Here is a 17,247-nt window from a genome sequence, read left to right as displayed (position 1 = left end):
GGGTAAGTCCTCAAGACAACATGTTCCAATGATTCTCTTTCCTGAGATGAGCTGAGTTGGGTCCTGCAGTAACTCTCCATAATAGTGGGGTGCTTTGGTCAGCGAGATGCAGCAGCAAGAAATAGTATGCATCAATCCAACTCCTGTGATTGGATCATACCAAGGCCAAATATCCTGAAAAAAATACCATATCCCATGCAATTCTGAAATGTGGTCGGGAAAAGTCTGTATACCTTTTTTGCTTATAAGCTAATTTAAGAAATATGGAAAGAAATCAGGATACTAAAGCATGTCTAATTTTCAAATTCAGTTTATTTGTATTAAATGAAACACAAGTAAAATTTATACAGATACGTATTTATTGTTTTAGACAATGTTAACAAGTGAAATCAAGACAACCGCAGTGTTTCAGAGAGCTTAGTCTACAGAAAGGAGGTCATTTATGTTTGAAATGGATAAAATGCAAAGAAACAAAGGTATGCCATATCCAATCTTCCTGTCTTTAGATTGTTCGCTTTGTTATAAATTGGATTATACAGTCTGAAAAATGAATTATTTTCTCCGATTATGAGGTCTGGGATTCCCTCAGGCTCATTCACGATGTCATTGGTTAGAAGGTTTTTGCGGAATGTTTCTTCTTTAGCATCCTCCAGATTAATTTCAGGAATAACAGGCCTGCTCTCCGCGTGATATACGCTTTTGTGTAGGGCCACCGGCAGTTTTTCTGATACAATGAACCATCAGATTCTGCTCAAGGAAAGAAAGAAAAAACATATTGAGTACAGTAATAAAAATGTGAAAGTACTTATTTTCTTGTATGGATTCTATGGATTTATATCTATATTTTACACCTACAGAGATAAACCATGAGGTTCTCTGGACTGTGGCCCCTGACATATAGTCATTAGTGTCCCAGCAAATATTAAGATTAATGTAATGGTGCAGGTAGGCAATAATCTGCTATTGATCTTTCAAAAATACTTAATTTATTCGTCAAAGGAAAACTATCCACATATTCTAATAGACATTGAATACATATTATGAAAAGAGAGAAGATAAACTAAGTTGGCTTCTAAGGAAAGTGCTGACACAAGGAAAAAATGCCCAAGTCGAAGTGGTCTATAGTTTCGGATGATTTAGTTGTCTTGTTCTCTCCAAATAGCAGTTACTTATTTAATCAATTAGTAGATCTTCACCCTCCGAGAAGCAGGCTGGTTGGACCAAGTTATCAAACGTTACATTCTCTGAGCTTTCCAGTAGGGCAATGTTATTTTCGATGCGTCTGGATTATATGTTTAACACTATTGTCTTTTGTCTTTACTGGGTAATTTCTTTTCCGTTAATGTTAATCATTCCAACTGATTTAACCTCCCTAAAATGAGAAAGCAAAAAGTGTTTTCAACTTTTAACCTGCAAAAATACCTGATCATGTGGACACTATGTAATATGTGATGCACCTAATTTACCTAATGTTTAGACCTGCTAAGGTCTGTGTAGTACTGTTTTGGTTGGATGAGTGCCTACTTCTCGCAGTGGTTATATGCCTTCTATGATGGCCCTCCAAGCTTTCTCTATGGTTGCCTCCCCATGACCCCTTAAGGCCTAGGGGTTTTTATGACATATTTTTAACATATGTTTGTTAAACCATGACTCCCCTTTTCCATATTTGATGACTGAACAGGTTAAATGTGATTATTGCGCTGTATTTATCTGTGAATAAAAGAGAGAAATGTAGTAATCCCACTGAGCAGCCAACGTCTTGCTAGTGCACTCTGTATATCCTGTAAATATATCAGCAACTAGAAGTATTAGGTCCTGGGAGCAGATAGGGAGATACAGATACATTTCTTCCTCCTCTTTTTCATCTTTTGTGTGGGTTTGTTACCCCGCTGCAGGTCCTTTAAGCTTTCTTCTGGACATTTCTAGGGTCCTGTGTCTTCAGAGGGTGCATCAGCTCTGCTGGTTCTGTGAGCTATAGTGGAGCATGGATCTGACTGATAATGTGCTTCAGCTGGGTCTCCCATCAATGATGTGTTATATTCCAAACGAAGTCACGTGCCTAGAGAAATATGTGATGTGAAATATGATGGTCTGCATTGGGTTATGTGGTATGGAGAGCCACTTTTTATAATTACCATTTGTAAAGCAGTGGCTAGAATATGCAGCTGTCATTTGATCAGCAATTCATTGATTCTGCACTTTGATTCAAGTGTGTCAGTCCTAAGGCGTTTCATGAAGTTCTGGGTAAACTTACCTCCTCTAGTGAGTAAACTGTGCGCTTAGTTTACTGCCCCTGGTGCCCCCTCTTAAGAAGTACTTTAGTGAGTAATTTAACCCCTTAAGGACAATGGGCGGTCCCTAAACCCATTGAAAACAATGCATTTTGAGCCCGTACATGTACGGGCTTTGTCATTAAGGGGTTAATAAGCATTCTTCAAAAACAAACAAAAAAATAAATTCACCACTTACCTAACAAAAAAGCTGTAGCTGTCCTCCTGTGTAGTCAGACAATTCTCGTCACTGATTGAGTGCTTGAAGAGCTGGCTAAACCAGTTTGAGCTTGACCCCATTCTCTGGTTTGCTAGGAGGGGAGGAGCACAAGCTAGGGAGATGCTAAAAAAATCTAAAACATGTCCCCCTTCTTTCATCGCTGTGTTCTTCCATGAGTCGGCACAGGCCACTTTCCTTCTGTGTGCCACTTTCCATCTAACTGCCAGTTTACTAAGTGTCAATTTAAGGAGTCTACCAAGGGACTTCAATACGAAGGGCAACAAGGAGACTCTCTTCGATTAATACTCCACTGAACTGTTAACAACTGCTGCCTTCAGTTTATTGTGTTTGCTCCACCGCCATTCCATTCCCATCACCATCATTCTCCAGTTACCATGTTTACGATCTTCTTGTTCCTCTTCTGAATCCCCTCTATCATCAATAGAACAGTTGTTTCTCTCCAGCCACCAGCACCTTCACATTATGTCTATATTGCTCCCACATTACTTTCTTCCTTCTCTCATCTCACTCATCGCACTTTTCACCTTCACCATTTTTCTCTCTTAGCTCCTTTTGCTCCCAGCAATTTATCTGCTCTTACAAGTCATATTCCTATCTTCTTTCACACTCTCTTGCTCTATTTTTAGCACCTGTGGACATCTCCCCAAATTCTTCACTTTCCACTGCCATTCAACACTCCAGAAACCACAATAATCTTATTCACATACCCTGCCACTCCTCATACCCTCCATTTATCTTTGCTCTCTGGAATGCACGTTCTGTGTGTAACTAACAAACAGCCTTACAAGACCACTTCACCTCTACTTTACTGCACCTTCTCACTCTGACTAAAACCTGGCCAACCTTGCATTACCTACTCTTTTGACCTCCCATACATAATGATGGTCACACCATGGACCTTATTTTCTGACCTGTTGTTAACTCCCCACATTCAGTAGGTCTCACAAAACTGTCCCTTAAGACCCATTTCTTTAAGGATATCTACAACATTAACGCCCTTCTTCCCATTTTTCTTTAGCTCACCTTTCCTAGTCCCTTTCCTATGATACTTATACTAATGTGGCTGGTCCATCCCTATCAATGGTACTTTTATCTCTTGCATAATACACCCCTAACTCCCTCTAGATTGTAAGCTCATTTGAGCAGGGCCCTCCTCACCTGTTGTGTCTATAAGTCATCTTGTTATGTTATATACTACGTGTTGTATATTTGTCCTGTCTACCTTTTCTGCCTGCCTACCATTTGACTCTGCATCTTATAATTACTAGTGTTTTTTGTAGAATTTTGCAGAACAACTTTATATTGATTTTGAGAATAACAATAAATTGACATAAGAAGTGAATGTAAATATTATCTTTATAATACATTTCTGTTCCAATATACATTGTGGAAAATACAGTAAATAATACCTTATATAATTACAAATTTTACCAGGCTATGGATTAACAAAAACAAATACGTGATTTTTTAGGTTCCTTGGATGTAACTCAGCGCAGTTTCTAAAAGTAGTCCGAAGAATAGTCCGAAGAATATGGCAATCAAAGACTGCATTCGACTTATGCCCAAGGTCACTGCCGTAGGAAATAAATTAAAAAAAAGTCATTAAAGCCAATGATTTGACAATTGCAGTGTGTTTAGCTATGCAAAGCAAGGCAATTTCAGTTGTAAACCTGGATGTACAAACAAAATGTATGAAGACTGTCCCTTGATAAAGTGTGTTTTATTCTGTGGTGTGACCAACTATTTGTGGGCCTCCGTTGTACAACAGTGTTTAAGCATACATTATACAGGGCTAGCCAAGATTCTTCCTGTAGCAGGAGCTCACTAGGATTGGCTCTTTACGATGTATAGTGAAGTAATGGAGCTGAAACAACTCTTTTGAGGAATAAACCTCTATGAAGTAGACACCCAAAGAACTTATGAATAACCTATGAAGTGTATACTCATTGTGCTTCTGAATAACCTATGAAGTGGACAGTTGTTGGGCTTCTAAGCTATGACGTTGACGCCCATTAAGCTTCAGAATAAGATATATTCTTTTCATCCTGACATGAAATTAAGATGTTTATTGGCCACCATTGGCAAAAAAAATCTACATTCTCCCAGACACATATTACATATCTAAAGGCAACTTATAATATTTCCTTTTCTAATGTATACAAAGCCAATAAACAGAAGAATTATTTAAACACTTACCTCGGATTGCTTGGGTGTTTGATGTTAGTACGAAAAGAGTAATGAGTCGGAAACACAGCGGGGTATAATCATGTTCCCAAATAATGGCGGGAATCAAAAGGAGCTTCCCATAACTGGACAGCAAGAGTGCCTTCAGAAGCAAAATATAATCCGAATGGGATTTCAGGGTACCAGGCATAACAGAACAATAAATGAAGATGCCAGCAATGAATGCAGATTGTTCTGTGGAAAGAATCAAAAAAAATTACACAGTATATATAAAAACACCTAACAAAACATTCTTAAAGTAAGCACAAGCCACCAATGGATATTCTAGAATGGGCAGCACAGACATTCAGATTTTTATTGGAGAAAGGCGTAGCAAATTTCTAATTCTGAAGGAAAAGAGGGGAAGGAATAGGAAATTGGAAATTCTGTAGTGTTCAACCTATTTGATATCATCTTTACTGTCATTCTATTCAAATTAGCAAGCCTTTAGATCATAACTAGCTCTGCATTTGAAGTCTATTTCATAACATTAAGGGGCATGTATCTAATACTTTGCAAACTATTTAGAGGCTCCTCATGCACAGAGGCATAAGCTGAGTATAGTATTAAGCCAGTATCACAACCTCATGCGGACGAGTCCCATGAAGGACGAAACAGCTGTCCATGAGTGGTGATCTGGCTATTGCACCTCTTCCCGAGTTTTGTCTAAAGGCTGTCTTGTACAGCGGGCAATTACTTTCAAGGGATCCATGTATAAAGTGGATATCGAGGCAAAGGGTGATCATTGTTGACGTTATTTGCATGCACCTACCCAGAATCCCTTGTGGTTGTGGCAGCATCATGAGATTTCTGAGGGAAAAAACATGCCTTCTGGCTTGTCTGGTGTCTGTAGATGAGTGTTTAATAATGCTTCTACTACCCCTTTCATTTTAAGTGGAAGGGGTTTCCATCACCTTTACCCACCATAACTTTTGATTTACTAGATCCCCACCTAAAAATCCTATGTTGCTTACTCTCATCCGGTAAAAGGAGTGTGTGAGTATGACCTTCAGACACGGGAATGCAGTAAAATTAATCCACAGCTGGGCGGCATTTGGCCTCTTGAACTAAAATGGTTCTTAGTTAAAGCAAAAGTACATGGGCTGCATGGATGGAAAGGGCTGACCAGTGCTTAAATTCCAGTTACATCAACAAAAGTATACTTGGCCATGAAGTTTAATTGGTATCCTGCTCCCAACGTCAGAAGTGTATACACGCATCTATGTTACCCACAAAGGGATGTCACGCACACAACCATTTTGAGGATGGCAAAGTATGCAGACCACGGTTGCTGTAGTTCCAACCACTGCATACTGACACTACTTACCAAGAGCAGCTATCCCAAACAGCCTGTAGAAATCCCACTCTTTAGCATATCGAATTAGATCTCCAGGGTCAGTGTTACTGCTGGAGCCCGGCAATTGCAGCCACCTGATGTAAGCCTCGCAGAGTAAGCAAAATATGCAGAGCTTCCCATGAATCTTGTAAAAGAATTACAAATGGTGTTACTTTGTTTATGTCTTTGCTTATGTCTTTAAATGGTATCTTTTTCAAATGGGAGTCTTGAATTATTTTTATAAGCTGATAGAATATTAATTTGTTGGGTTACAAATAAAGCCTACATTCCAAGTTGATGATGCATTAGATGGCAACTGGGCCTGAATAAAATGTCAAGAAGAATAATCACTGATGCCTTACCTCGGAAAACTGCTCAAAAGTGTAAACCATTTACACAAATAATATAATCATGAATGTATTGTAAATCCAATGTCCAGCAGATTCCTACGCAATGATATAAGCATATGCTTGCAAGTACACACTAACCCAAATACCCTCTGACCAAATCCCCTATGTGTACAACAGTGTCATGGCCTTGAGCAAGTCAATTACCCCACCTAATGTGTCACCTCAGAATGAAGTTATTGTCATAAATGTATATAATCCCATTTATGTAATGCGGAATAACAATATTTCACTCAGGTGTAGGTTTGTATAAGTAGCACAAAGTGAGCAAGCTAGCATGTGCTCATACCCAGCATTTGGCCCGCCTTGTGATGTATGGAAGAAATGGTCAACTCAAATTCCTCTGGTTCCTTTGGTTGACCACAAAGACTTTCCTCGTGAGACAGGCGAGTCTGACTTGGCTCAGGGTGCGGCTGAGCTTTTGCCCCACCACTGCCCAACTCATCAACCCAGAGCAAATATATGTATGCAAACTGGTTCTACTCTGGAGCATGTTATCTTGTATTGACCCGCATATAGGTCATATGTGATAATAGATAAGAAGGATCTAATTTACAGTCTGTTTTTGATAAGAAAGAACACAACCCTGGTATAATATTTGAGGAAATCTGGGGGTTACATTTGAGCCAGTATGGTATGTTATATAAATGGCGGGCAATGTAGGCCACTGTTCCTGTGGGCCACTATTCAAGTGGGCACGAAAATGTAGAAGAGACCCCAGCATTCTGCGTTATATCGTTTATACACTATCCAAATCATGTTCAACTTATTAAAAAGAGAGGGGAAATCAAATTTGAAACATGAGGGGAACCAAACGACTTACGTTAATTTTTGTGTTGAAGAGGACATGTCGGTATGCCTGGGCTTTGCAGAGCATTGCATTAATCAATATGATGACTGGGTCATACTCAATGTATTTGTCTACTGGTTTCTGGCAAGCTTTCTAAAAGACAGAGAAGGTTAAAACACATAAGGAAGTTAAATATTTATTGCAACATAGTATTAAAATACAATTAATGATATATTGTACACTACCAATAACGATTTACCAAAACAATTCATAAATGGGAGCATATTTAGATTTTTTATTTTTTTTCTTCATTTATCTGACATGTTAACATCAAGTGCTGATATTGCCACACAAGTAAGGTACTCAGACAGGTTATATTACCTAACATCAATCAACATAAATTCAATCAACGTAGACATTACTATGCCCTGTAAATAGCCAACCCAGTGGGCAACAATGGCTGTTAGCCACGAAGCATTACAAAATGTAATTATTTTGTAGCATAGGTAATGTCACCTGCCGGCGGCAGAGGTTGTCTATGTGCATCGCGCAGATGTCTACCACTGCCGGAGAGGAGGATCCCCCTGCAGTGTGCGGGGGACCTGGATCCTAACCCTGCAGCTTCCCCGCAGCAAGGATAAATGAAAAAGAAAAAAAAACACGCGCCTGGAACTGCATGTCCCGGGCTTCGGGCGACACCCCAAATATAGGCCACACCCCAATTTAAAGATCTAAAGTGGGGAGGGGAATGCGGCCTATATTCGGGCCAATATGGTATATCTGGGAAAATAATTTCACGAAATAAAAAGTGAGTCAATGTCTAATCTAATCAATATTTGATGTGACCACCTTTCACCTTCCAAACAGCATCAATTCTTCCAGGTACACTTACACAAGGTCAGGGATTTTGTAGGCAACTATCAAACAGTTGCTAATGAGAGCTGGAGAGCGGTGCAAGAATGAGTGTTTACAGGTAACAGTGAAGAATGGTGGAGTTTCTTTGCAGGTTTTGGTCTGCATTTCTGCAAATGGAGTTGGGGACTTGGTCAGAACTTATGGTCTCCTCAATGCTGCAAAGTACAGGCAGATACTTATCCAACATCCAATACCATCAGGGAGTCATCTGAGTGGCCCCAAATTTATTCTGCAGCATAACAACGACCCCCAAACATACAGTCCTGGAAATGATGGTATGGGCCCCACAGAGCCCTGGTCTCAATATCATGAAGAGAGAGAAGCAACTAAGGCTGCAAAAAGGACTGTGGTGACTTCTCCAAGACGTTTGGAACCGACTGAGTTCCTTACGCTGTTTTGAAGGCAAAATGGTGGTCCCAGCAAATATTGATTTGATATATAAATAAAAGGATACATCAGGCATGAAACCCCATTGCGGCTAATACTAGAGGCAGATCTGGCCAGAAACACAAACACGTGCCACGATGGTTCACATACAACTATTATGTACTCACACAGATTGTGATCTTCAACACTCCATGTTTGTAATCTTTATAGAGCTCTTTGGACTCCTCGCTGCACTCAATGCATCTGTAAACGGAACTCTTTTCTATCTCCATCTTTCCAGCTCGGCACGGAGCAGGTGAAGAAGCCACAACTCTGCAACATATAAAAAAAATATATATTATTCTTCTTTTAAATAATAAAAAAATAAGACTATAATTATAATCATTGCACGGTATGTAAATATTAGTGGGAAAATATATTGGCGTAAATTGTTTACTATAAAACATAGAATTTAAAGGCAGATAAGAACCATTCGGCCCATGTCATCTGCTTATTATTCCTGATGTAAAGACGCAAGCCTTAACCAGTCCTTGGTCTCGTGTTAGATTCAGGATAGCCAATTCCCTTACTGTGTTAATTTCTACCACTTCTGCTGGGAGGCTGTTGTACTTATCCACCAATCAGACACACCCTGTGGAATAACAGTCCCCCAAAGGTGATCCTGGGACACACTGAGGCATCATTGTATGTATTGTATCCTCCTATGACTACATGCCTCACTGCACAAGGAATTGTATGTAATTACCACTTCGACACCCTTAACTGCATGTGCACATGTTTATTACTGCAAACAAATCGAGATCTGGTTTGATTAAGGTTTTAATACAATGAGCAGCACTGCTAGGGTCGAAAACCGGCACACCCACCTCAATTGCCAACCTGACACCGGAGCACCAACCTCTCCTACTTTGACAGCACACAACAATCCCACCACTTCCTGGTCTAGTGAATGGGCCGCGGGTGCTCATGGGAGTTGTAGTTCTAACTGCGCTCTTCTGAACGTATCTAACCCAGGCAGGGACTACAAATCCCGTATAGGAATGAGAGGGTGCGACAGCAAGGCGGTACGGTGTAGTGTACACAGACACTAGTACGCGCAGTGAGGGCCAGCCATGGCACCTGTGCTGGCTGGGTTGTGCGCCTTGGTGCTGCTGCTGGTGCAAGGCACCAGGGGAGGAGGAGCAGGGGGTACTTTGTACCCCCCGATTATGAGCCCAGAGATAGGGATACACACGGGGCCCGCAGCAGGAGGGTGCATTCACAGGGACCCCGAGTCTGACTCTGCCTGGGACATGGAGGACTGCGGTGAGTTAACCTCTGTGGGAGGCGATCGTACTACTCCGCTGCACAGGTCTGATTCAATATATGTGTCTGTATGCATCGCTCCAGCTCATACTGCAAACTTGCATACATGATGGCTTTCTGTGCAGTAAATATACGGCAGATCAGGTTACCCAGCGATAGGCTAAACACAGAGCTTTGGAAAAGAGTGCTGCTAAGTTCTTTCATTATGCCCAAAACAATTGAAGTATTTACTTGATTATGATTTAAGCACAGAAGTGGTTGGGGGTTCTCCGTAAAATTGTATCTGTGCGTGTGTATATTATATAGAAAGTATGTGGGGAAAAGTATTGGGACACCTGACCATTACTCCAACAGGGACTTTTATGACTCTGCATTTGAAATACATAGAATATGTAGTTGGTCCCCCTTGCAGCTATAACAGCTCCCGCTCTTCAGGGAAGGGTTTCCACAAGTTTTTGGAGTGTTTCTGTGGGACATTTTGCCCATTCATCCAGTAGAGTATTTGTGAGGTCAGGCACTGCTGTTGGACGAGAAGGCCTGACCCGCAATCTCCGTTCCAATTCATCCCAAAGGTGTTCGATGGGGTTAAGGTCAAGTTCTTCCAACCTGACCTCATCCAACCATGTTTTTATGGACCTTGCTTTGTGTGTGGGTTACAGTCATGCAGGAATAAATAACGGCCCTCACCAAACTCTCCCCACAAAGGTGGTAGCACAGCATTGTCCAGAATGTCTTGGTATGTCTCCTTCAGCATGGACAATGCTATGCTACCAACTTTAAGGGGACATTTTGGGGAAGGTCTTGTTGGTGTAATGGTCAGGCGTCCCAATACGTTTGTCCATATAGCTTATGTGTATAATTTTCACACGTGTATGCTTGCTGTGCCAATTAATCACTTATGTGTACTTCTTGAAAGTACCGCATTATATGCATTTTAGGTAAAATTATTGAAATAGTAGCAAAACTAAAAATAGCGCCTTTAGATGGAAAGTGTATAGTTTACAGTCCAAAACTCTGTATAACTATATGAAGGGTATTTTTGCATCCCTAGCCTCCTAAGGTTTCTGCTAGTGGGCGTACATAGCTGTGGAAAAGAAAACGATTGCTGCTGTAATGTTCATGTAATATATTCATTCATTCGCATAAAGCTATCATGGATGTAAGATGAGACCAAAGACTGATTATGATCTCAGTCTTTACATCAGGAATAACAGGCAGACTAGATGTGTTCTTATCTGGCCTCAAATTCTACGTTCTGTGTACACATCTTGTCACTTTGCAGAAACACGTTTATTGCTCACTTATGGACTCTGATAAACTGTCTGCAATCCCCTTAACCGCGCATAAGCATTTTGTGCATTTACACAATTTGTATTCCCCAACAATGTTTGTAGAAATAGTTGAACATGAAAATCTGGTAGTCTATATTATAATAATAATAATAATATGTATTAACAATAATATGATCTTTTATATATATATATATATATATATATATATATACATACAGTACTTTAAAAAGGTTATGAAAATACTAGAATTGCCAGACTAAGACAAGCCAATCCATTCTGTTAAGTGGCCCGCCCGCAATCGTACAATCTCTAGATCGCTTGTTGTTGTTTTTGTACCCAATTTCAGATACGACACTTACGCAACTTACTATTGGAATGTGCTTTCACTGACTACACAGCTGCTTCACATATTTCTTCATAATTCTGCTGTATGAACCAGCCTGGATATGGCATTTGCTCATATTAAACAATTGGCATTTTTCTCTTGGGGATGGTAACAACGTTTCCTTGTTGGGTCAAGGTCGGACAATTGCCGTAGGTCAAAAATGTTTATTGCCGCTGCTTACAATTTTGAATTGAATTTACATCCTTGATTAACTAGTAATCAATTTACCAGGATGAAGCTAGATGGGCAAATGTCACCTAAATCCATACCCCAAACACAATCAGTGCTCAAAGGCAGTATGGGACCTCTTCCTGTTAGATCGGTCGGCTTTGAGAAAGTGTCTTCCTCTTTTCTTTTTTTTTTTTTTTTTTTTTCTCAACTGGAACAAGTGATATTTTTGTGGTCATGGTATGTTTGTTGGATTTCTCCTCTGTCATTTGTGCTTTAGCTCAGTAACGGTAGGGAGGGTTTATAACAAGGGTGCCTAGGGACCCATAGGTAATTTCAGGTTCCTTTTAAGGTGCGCTCCAGCTACTTTAATGGCTAGATTGATTGAGAGTTTGTAGGATCAGATCGGCTGATTACAATATGAATATTTGCTAAAGTAACCTCTGTAGGTTGTGCATGTTTTCACAATATCTAGAGGACACATCAGATAAGTATTCTGAGGGACACCTTTACAGCAAAATAAAACCTACTCGCTGTGTCTTCTTTCTTCGTCCGTGTTTTTGTGCTCCACAAATCTGTCTGCACTATTCTAGTCTATCGGAGGTCTTCTGAGGGCCTCCCAGCGCAGAAGACCTCCGATAGATTACAATAGTGCAGACAGATTTGTGGAGAAAGAGAGGTGCAGAACCACTTCTCTTTCTCCCCTAATTGTAGAGAGGGTGTTCACGTTTTGCAGTAGTGCGCCTGGTTCATGGAGACATGGACGAAGAATGAAGACATGGGGGAGTGGACGAGGACAGAAGTACAAGAAGATGCAAGGGAACAAGCTTCTCGTCTTGCCACTGATTGGCTGCAGTGGCAGGAAATCTCTCCCAAATCATTTGGATCGCTTTCGATGCATGCTTTTCGGGGGGGAGGGTCCCATAAGACCATTAAAGTATATATGGTGGCAGGAGTGTCTCTTTAAAATATTTTAATATTTTTAATATTAAAAGTGAAACATTTTTTGATATACATGTGATATTTTTTTTTCTTCTCCGAGTAAGTTTGCTAGTATTCAAGTATCTCTCCATCCAGTAGGCTGTGTCGATGTTATTTTTAGCCTTACCGTTTAAAGTGCGTGACACACACAACTAATATTGGACTTCTGCGCAAAGTTTCGCATTATTAATCACTTTCTTTATTAAGACAAATCTCCATTCTAACCAGTATACCTCGCTGCATTTCCCTCTATCTTCACCTTGAGGACACTCCTGTGTGGCAGACTGCCAGAAATAAAACTATAAAGAATAATAGTACTCACGTGATTTGGTATGTTTACTCACTTCATTCACACGTCATTCTCTGGCGGTTTGCAAATGTCAAATTAGGTCTGACTATGAGACTAAGATCCAGATCCCCCACAGCGCTGCAGGGAACCTAGATCCTCCTGTCTGATAACCTCCGCTTCTGCCGTCACTTACCGGGTGTCTATCACCAAGCACCGGCGAAAGTGCCGGCAGCAGCGAAGGTTGTCTACGCGCATACCTTCCCCGGCTGCCAGAGAGGAGAATTCCCCCCAGCGCTGCTGGGAATTCTCTTCTCTGCCAGCCGGTGAACGTCTGCTCGATGAACGCAGACAACCCCCGCTACTGCTTGTACTTCCACCTTAGCTTCTATGATGCAGCACCGGCATCATATGCCCTTCCGGTGCTCAATCATAGAACTGTCGGTGAAACTAACGCCGTCTTCCACTCGCTGCCCCCACCAGATGCACTGGTAAGTCAGGGGGTTGTTGTATGGGGGGCATAAGGAGTGCCCCATGATATGCCTTTTAACCCCCTTTATGCTGTTCTGCCTTCAGAAATGCCTTTTAACCCCCTATAATGCCTCCAGAAATGCCTTTTAACCCCCTATATGCCACTATGTCCCATGATATGCCCCTGGCATATAGTGGTATAAGGCATTTCTGGAGGCAGAGTGGCATATAGGGGGTTAAAAGGCATATCATGGGGCAGAGTGGCATATAGAAGGGTATAAGGCATATCAGGGAGGCAGAGTGGCATATAGAGGGGGTATAAGGCATTTCTGGTGGTAGAGCGGCAAGCCTGGGGGGCAGGTTGGCAAATAAAAGGAAATAAAAAAAAAATTCTCAATCATAGCTTTTATTAAATATGAAAAAAATAGTTTACATGAATTAATATTTACTAGTAACAAAATTCCTATAGGGTCGTCTTATATTCAGGTTCCTTCTCCTAAATTAATATTCAGATTTTGGGGGGTCATCTTATAATCGAGCAAATACACTATTACGGTTTGCTTTTCGGTGGCCTGTACAGTCATATAGCAACAGTTGACACATACATTTTTTATATATATATATATATATATATATATATATATATTTTTATATATCAGTGGTCTAGTCAGTTTTTAAAAAATAAAAAAAATTGTCCTTAAAAATAAATAAAAATCAGTGGATATTGACCCCAATAAATTTAAAAAATGCTCCTGATCTGCTATCTTATCTATGTACAAGGTCGGATAATGTTAAGGTGTGTTAATTACTTGTGTGACTTCAGCTTTTCTCGCGATTTCCCATTATTGTTTGCACTTGTCCAGAAGATATTTTAAGTTTTCTAGATTCAATAATGTATGGGTTTAAAATGGATCTATGGTGCAGATGTACGCTATCTAGGAGCTGGCAAGAGGTACTTGCTTGGACTTCTATGTGACAATAGTTAAAAAAAAAAATTACAAAAATAACTACATTCTCCAAATGGTGAAAAAGAGGATTTTTTTTTTTTTTTTGTAGCATGGCTAGTGGTCAGGGTTTTGCTTGGAATTTTGTACGGGAAGGGACATTTGGTACATATAGTAATGATCCCACTAATGTTTTAGTTTTTGCATGCGTTTTCAGGCAGATGTATACATTCTAGTTATGTTATCTTTGCCCTGTCTACTAGACAAACACCCTGACTCCTTATCATACTGCCAGTGATAAAAAACAATCAAATGACTCACCAAAAAGTTATTCACCAAATGTCCAGGTCTTACTGTTATTGTAACCTTTTGTATGCACCCAGGGATATAGACAGGACAATGCATGCCTTCTACTAGAGACCATGTCTTGGGTAGTAGTCTCCAACAGGTAGCCTGCGAGCAACGGGTGAATTGTTGAGCAACAGTCTTGCTTCCCGAGTATATATTACATTACATTTATTTATAAAGCGCCGGCCGATTCCGCAGCGCTGTTACATTCATTAGAACAATTTATAAACGCATACAATAACAAACTGGTGCAAAGGAGAAGAGGGCCCTGCTCTTGCGAGCTTACAATCTAGTCGGTGGTTGAGGGGGAAGTGAGACAATTGGAGAAGACTGCTTGGATGGGGATGAGTTGATCTGGTTGTGATGATGTGTTGAAACTGTTTGTTCCGATGGCTTTGATTATGATGATGGTTGGCAGCACTGTAAAGGAATGTTGGAGGCTTCCCTGAACAAGTGGGTTTTCAGAGAGGTTTTGAAAGTCGCGTACGAGGCAGAAAGTCTGACGGAACGGGGAAGGGAATTCCACAGGAGGGGAATATTTATATCGATTCTAGCATTGCTCAAATAAAAAATATCAGAAACCTATATGAAAAATGACACTTTTCTATAATAGGTTTTGTAACTCTCACAATTGTTCAGTAATCACCAATGGTTGGAGACCCATGGTCTTCAGTGTTTCCATTCTAGTAGGACAAGGTAAGTAGGAGTGCTTTTACAGTTGAGTTTCATTATTATTATCTTTATTTCATTTTTGTTATTGTGATTTTATTTTACGTTCACCCTATGCATGTGTGCATCAAACAATCAATGTGTGCATATTTATCATCATCGTCATCATCATCAATAGGGGTAGAGCCCTGTCAAATTCCCTGGTAACCATCTTGTCTTCCCTATTGCACATCTTAAATTCTTTCAGAAGTTCTCCTGTTGTAATCCAGCTCCTTATATAGTAATCGGCTGCAGCAGGACAGACGGGGGTCACTAAAAGTTACTGTATACCTCTAGTAATCTAATGATTTTCTCCAGTGTGCTATTTTACATCTGTGTCTAGTTAATCCTAAATAATGTTACTCTGCGAAACACCTTTTCATGGTCTGGTGGACTGTTACATATTTATAAGAAGACACCTAGGTCGTCTCAAAGGCTTGCAATCTGTTTTCCTTTAGTTAGCAATAAATTGGCTCTTTTTCTTTCCGCACCAAACACACTACAGTTCTCTACCCTGTTTTTTATCTGTTTCTGAGTATTACTACCAAGGTACAGAGCTATTAAGCTTTAAAGCTTTCAAAAAGCCTCTAACCTACATCCTGCTTTCTTCTGTTATGTGGTGACACACGTGATTAAATGGCATCCCCATATGTGATACAAAAAGAGCATTAGCGTGTTCCAGCTGCACTAGACATGTAGACGTCTACTTTGGTTAAAAATTCGATCTGAGTCTCCTGTTGTTTTTTGCATACAAGGTGTTCTTGACCTCCCTGTACACGAATCCGTAACAGATTGATGCATACATTAGTCTTCTTGCCTCTTAAGGGAATGAAAATACAGTAGGGGTGCATGAAATAAATAAATGTGCCTGTCTCAGACTGTCGAGCGTCACATTGGGCTTCCCGACCTACTACAAACTTGTACTTGCTCCGAGTTTAGCTCAACTGATCAAATTGATTGTGCCCTAAATCTGGTTCTTCCGACCTCTTCCCACACACACGCCTCCTCTGCCCTCATGGGGAAGTCGGTAATTGCCAACCCCCCCCCCCCCCCGTTGCTGCCTCTATTACCAGACAGTCTCCTCTTTTGTCAGGTTTGTCATTTTGAAACTGGAACAAAGAGCCCGGCCTTGCGGGGGTATGCAAATAGACCTCTGTACGCATGTCTGGGTACGCGAGCCTCGGTTACTGTACAAACTAATCACTATTGATTACTATATATAGTTTTACTGTTCAAGCATGGTGTACTTCCTTTGTTTCACTTCTGCAAAGTTTGTGTATGTCGCGGTCTGAATCAAGGATCAACAAACTTCATGAGCTGGGGGGCGTGCTCCAGAAATATTGTAATGTAATGTGTATATATGTGTGTATGTGTATATATATATATGTGTGTGTGTGTGTGTATATATATAGATAGGTAGATAGATAGAGATATATATATATATATATATCTATATCTATATATATATATCTGATGTAAATTATAAAATGTTTTAAGAAAACATGATTTAGTCTATGATGTCATCATCTAATATAGATATGACAATAAACAATCATTAAGGGGGGGTGACTTATTCATTTTAAAATGATTATTAAATATTAAATTGTGTACTGAATTTACAGATTCTGCATTTTTTACCTTCCGTGAGCTAGACTGTGAGCCGAGAGGATCTCCAGCCTGTGAATCTATCATATCGCTGAATACAGAAAAGATTTTGGTATGATTTTTCGCTTTTCAGTGCAATGTCTGTATTGTCGCTTGTTGCAGGGGCACCGTTTGCGTGTGTAAAT

The 17,247-nt window shown here is 40.2% G+C and overlaps 2 protein-coding genes across 3 annotated transcripts in view; one reads left to right on the top strand and one right to left on the bottom strand.

The window, feature by feature from the left end:
• Positions 1 to 3,868: 3,868 nt before the first annotated feature.
• ARV1 (ARV1 homolog, fatty acid homeostasis modulator) lies at positions 3,869 to 9,502 on the bottom strand. The gene is made up of 6 exons (XM_053459744.1): positions 9,436 to 9,502; positions 8,737 to 8,881; positions 7,301 to 7,420; positions 6,062 to 6,215; positions 4,708 to 4,929; positions 3,869 to 4,082 (listed from the first exon to the last, which is right to left on the bottom strand). The coding sequence occupies exons 2-6, from the start codon at positions 8,839 to 8,841 to the stop codon at positions 3,979 to 3,981; spliced, it is 705 nt and encodes a 234-aa protein (XP_053315719.1). The 5' UTR covers positions 8,842 to 8,881; positions 9,436 to 9,502; the 3' UTR covers positions 3,869 to 3,978.
• Positions 9,503 to 9,658: 156 nt separating this feature from the next.
• Positions 9,659 to 17,247, top strand: part of TTC13 (tetratricopeptide repeat domain 13) — a 29,646-nt gene continuing 22,057 nt past the window's right edge. For both annotated transcript variants that reach the window (XM_053459868.1, XM_053459867.1), the window contains exons 1-2: positions 9,659 to 9,874; positions 17,080 to 17,174. In XM_053459868.1, coding sequence (XP_053315843.1) covers positions 9,682 to 9,874; positions 17,080 to 17,174 — 288 coding nt within the window. In that variant the 5' untranslated portion in view covers positions 9,659 to 9,681. The remainder of the gene's footprint in view (positions 9,875 to 17,079; positions 17,175 to 17,247) is intronic.

Source organism: Spea bombifrons, chromosome 3 (genome assembly GCF_027358695.1).
Source record: "Spea bombifrons isolate aSpeBom1 chromosome 3, aSpeBom1.2.pri, whole genome shotgun sequence".
NCBI lineage: Eukaryota > Metazoa > Chordata > Amphibia > Anura > Pelobatidae > Spea > Spea bombifrons.
The sequence above is the reverse complement of the archived record's forward strand: the minus strand, read 5'-3'. Positions and strand labels throughout refer to the sequence as shown.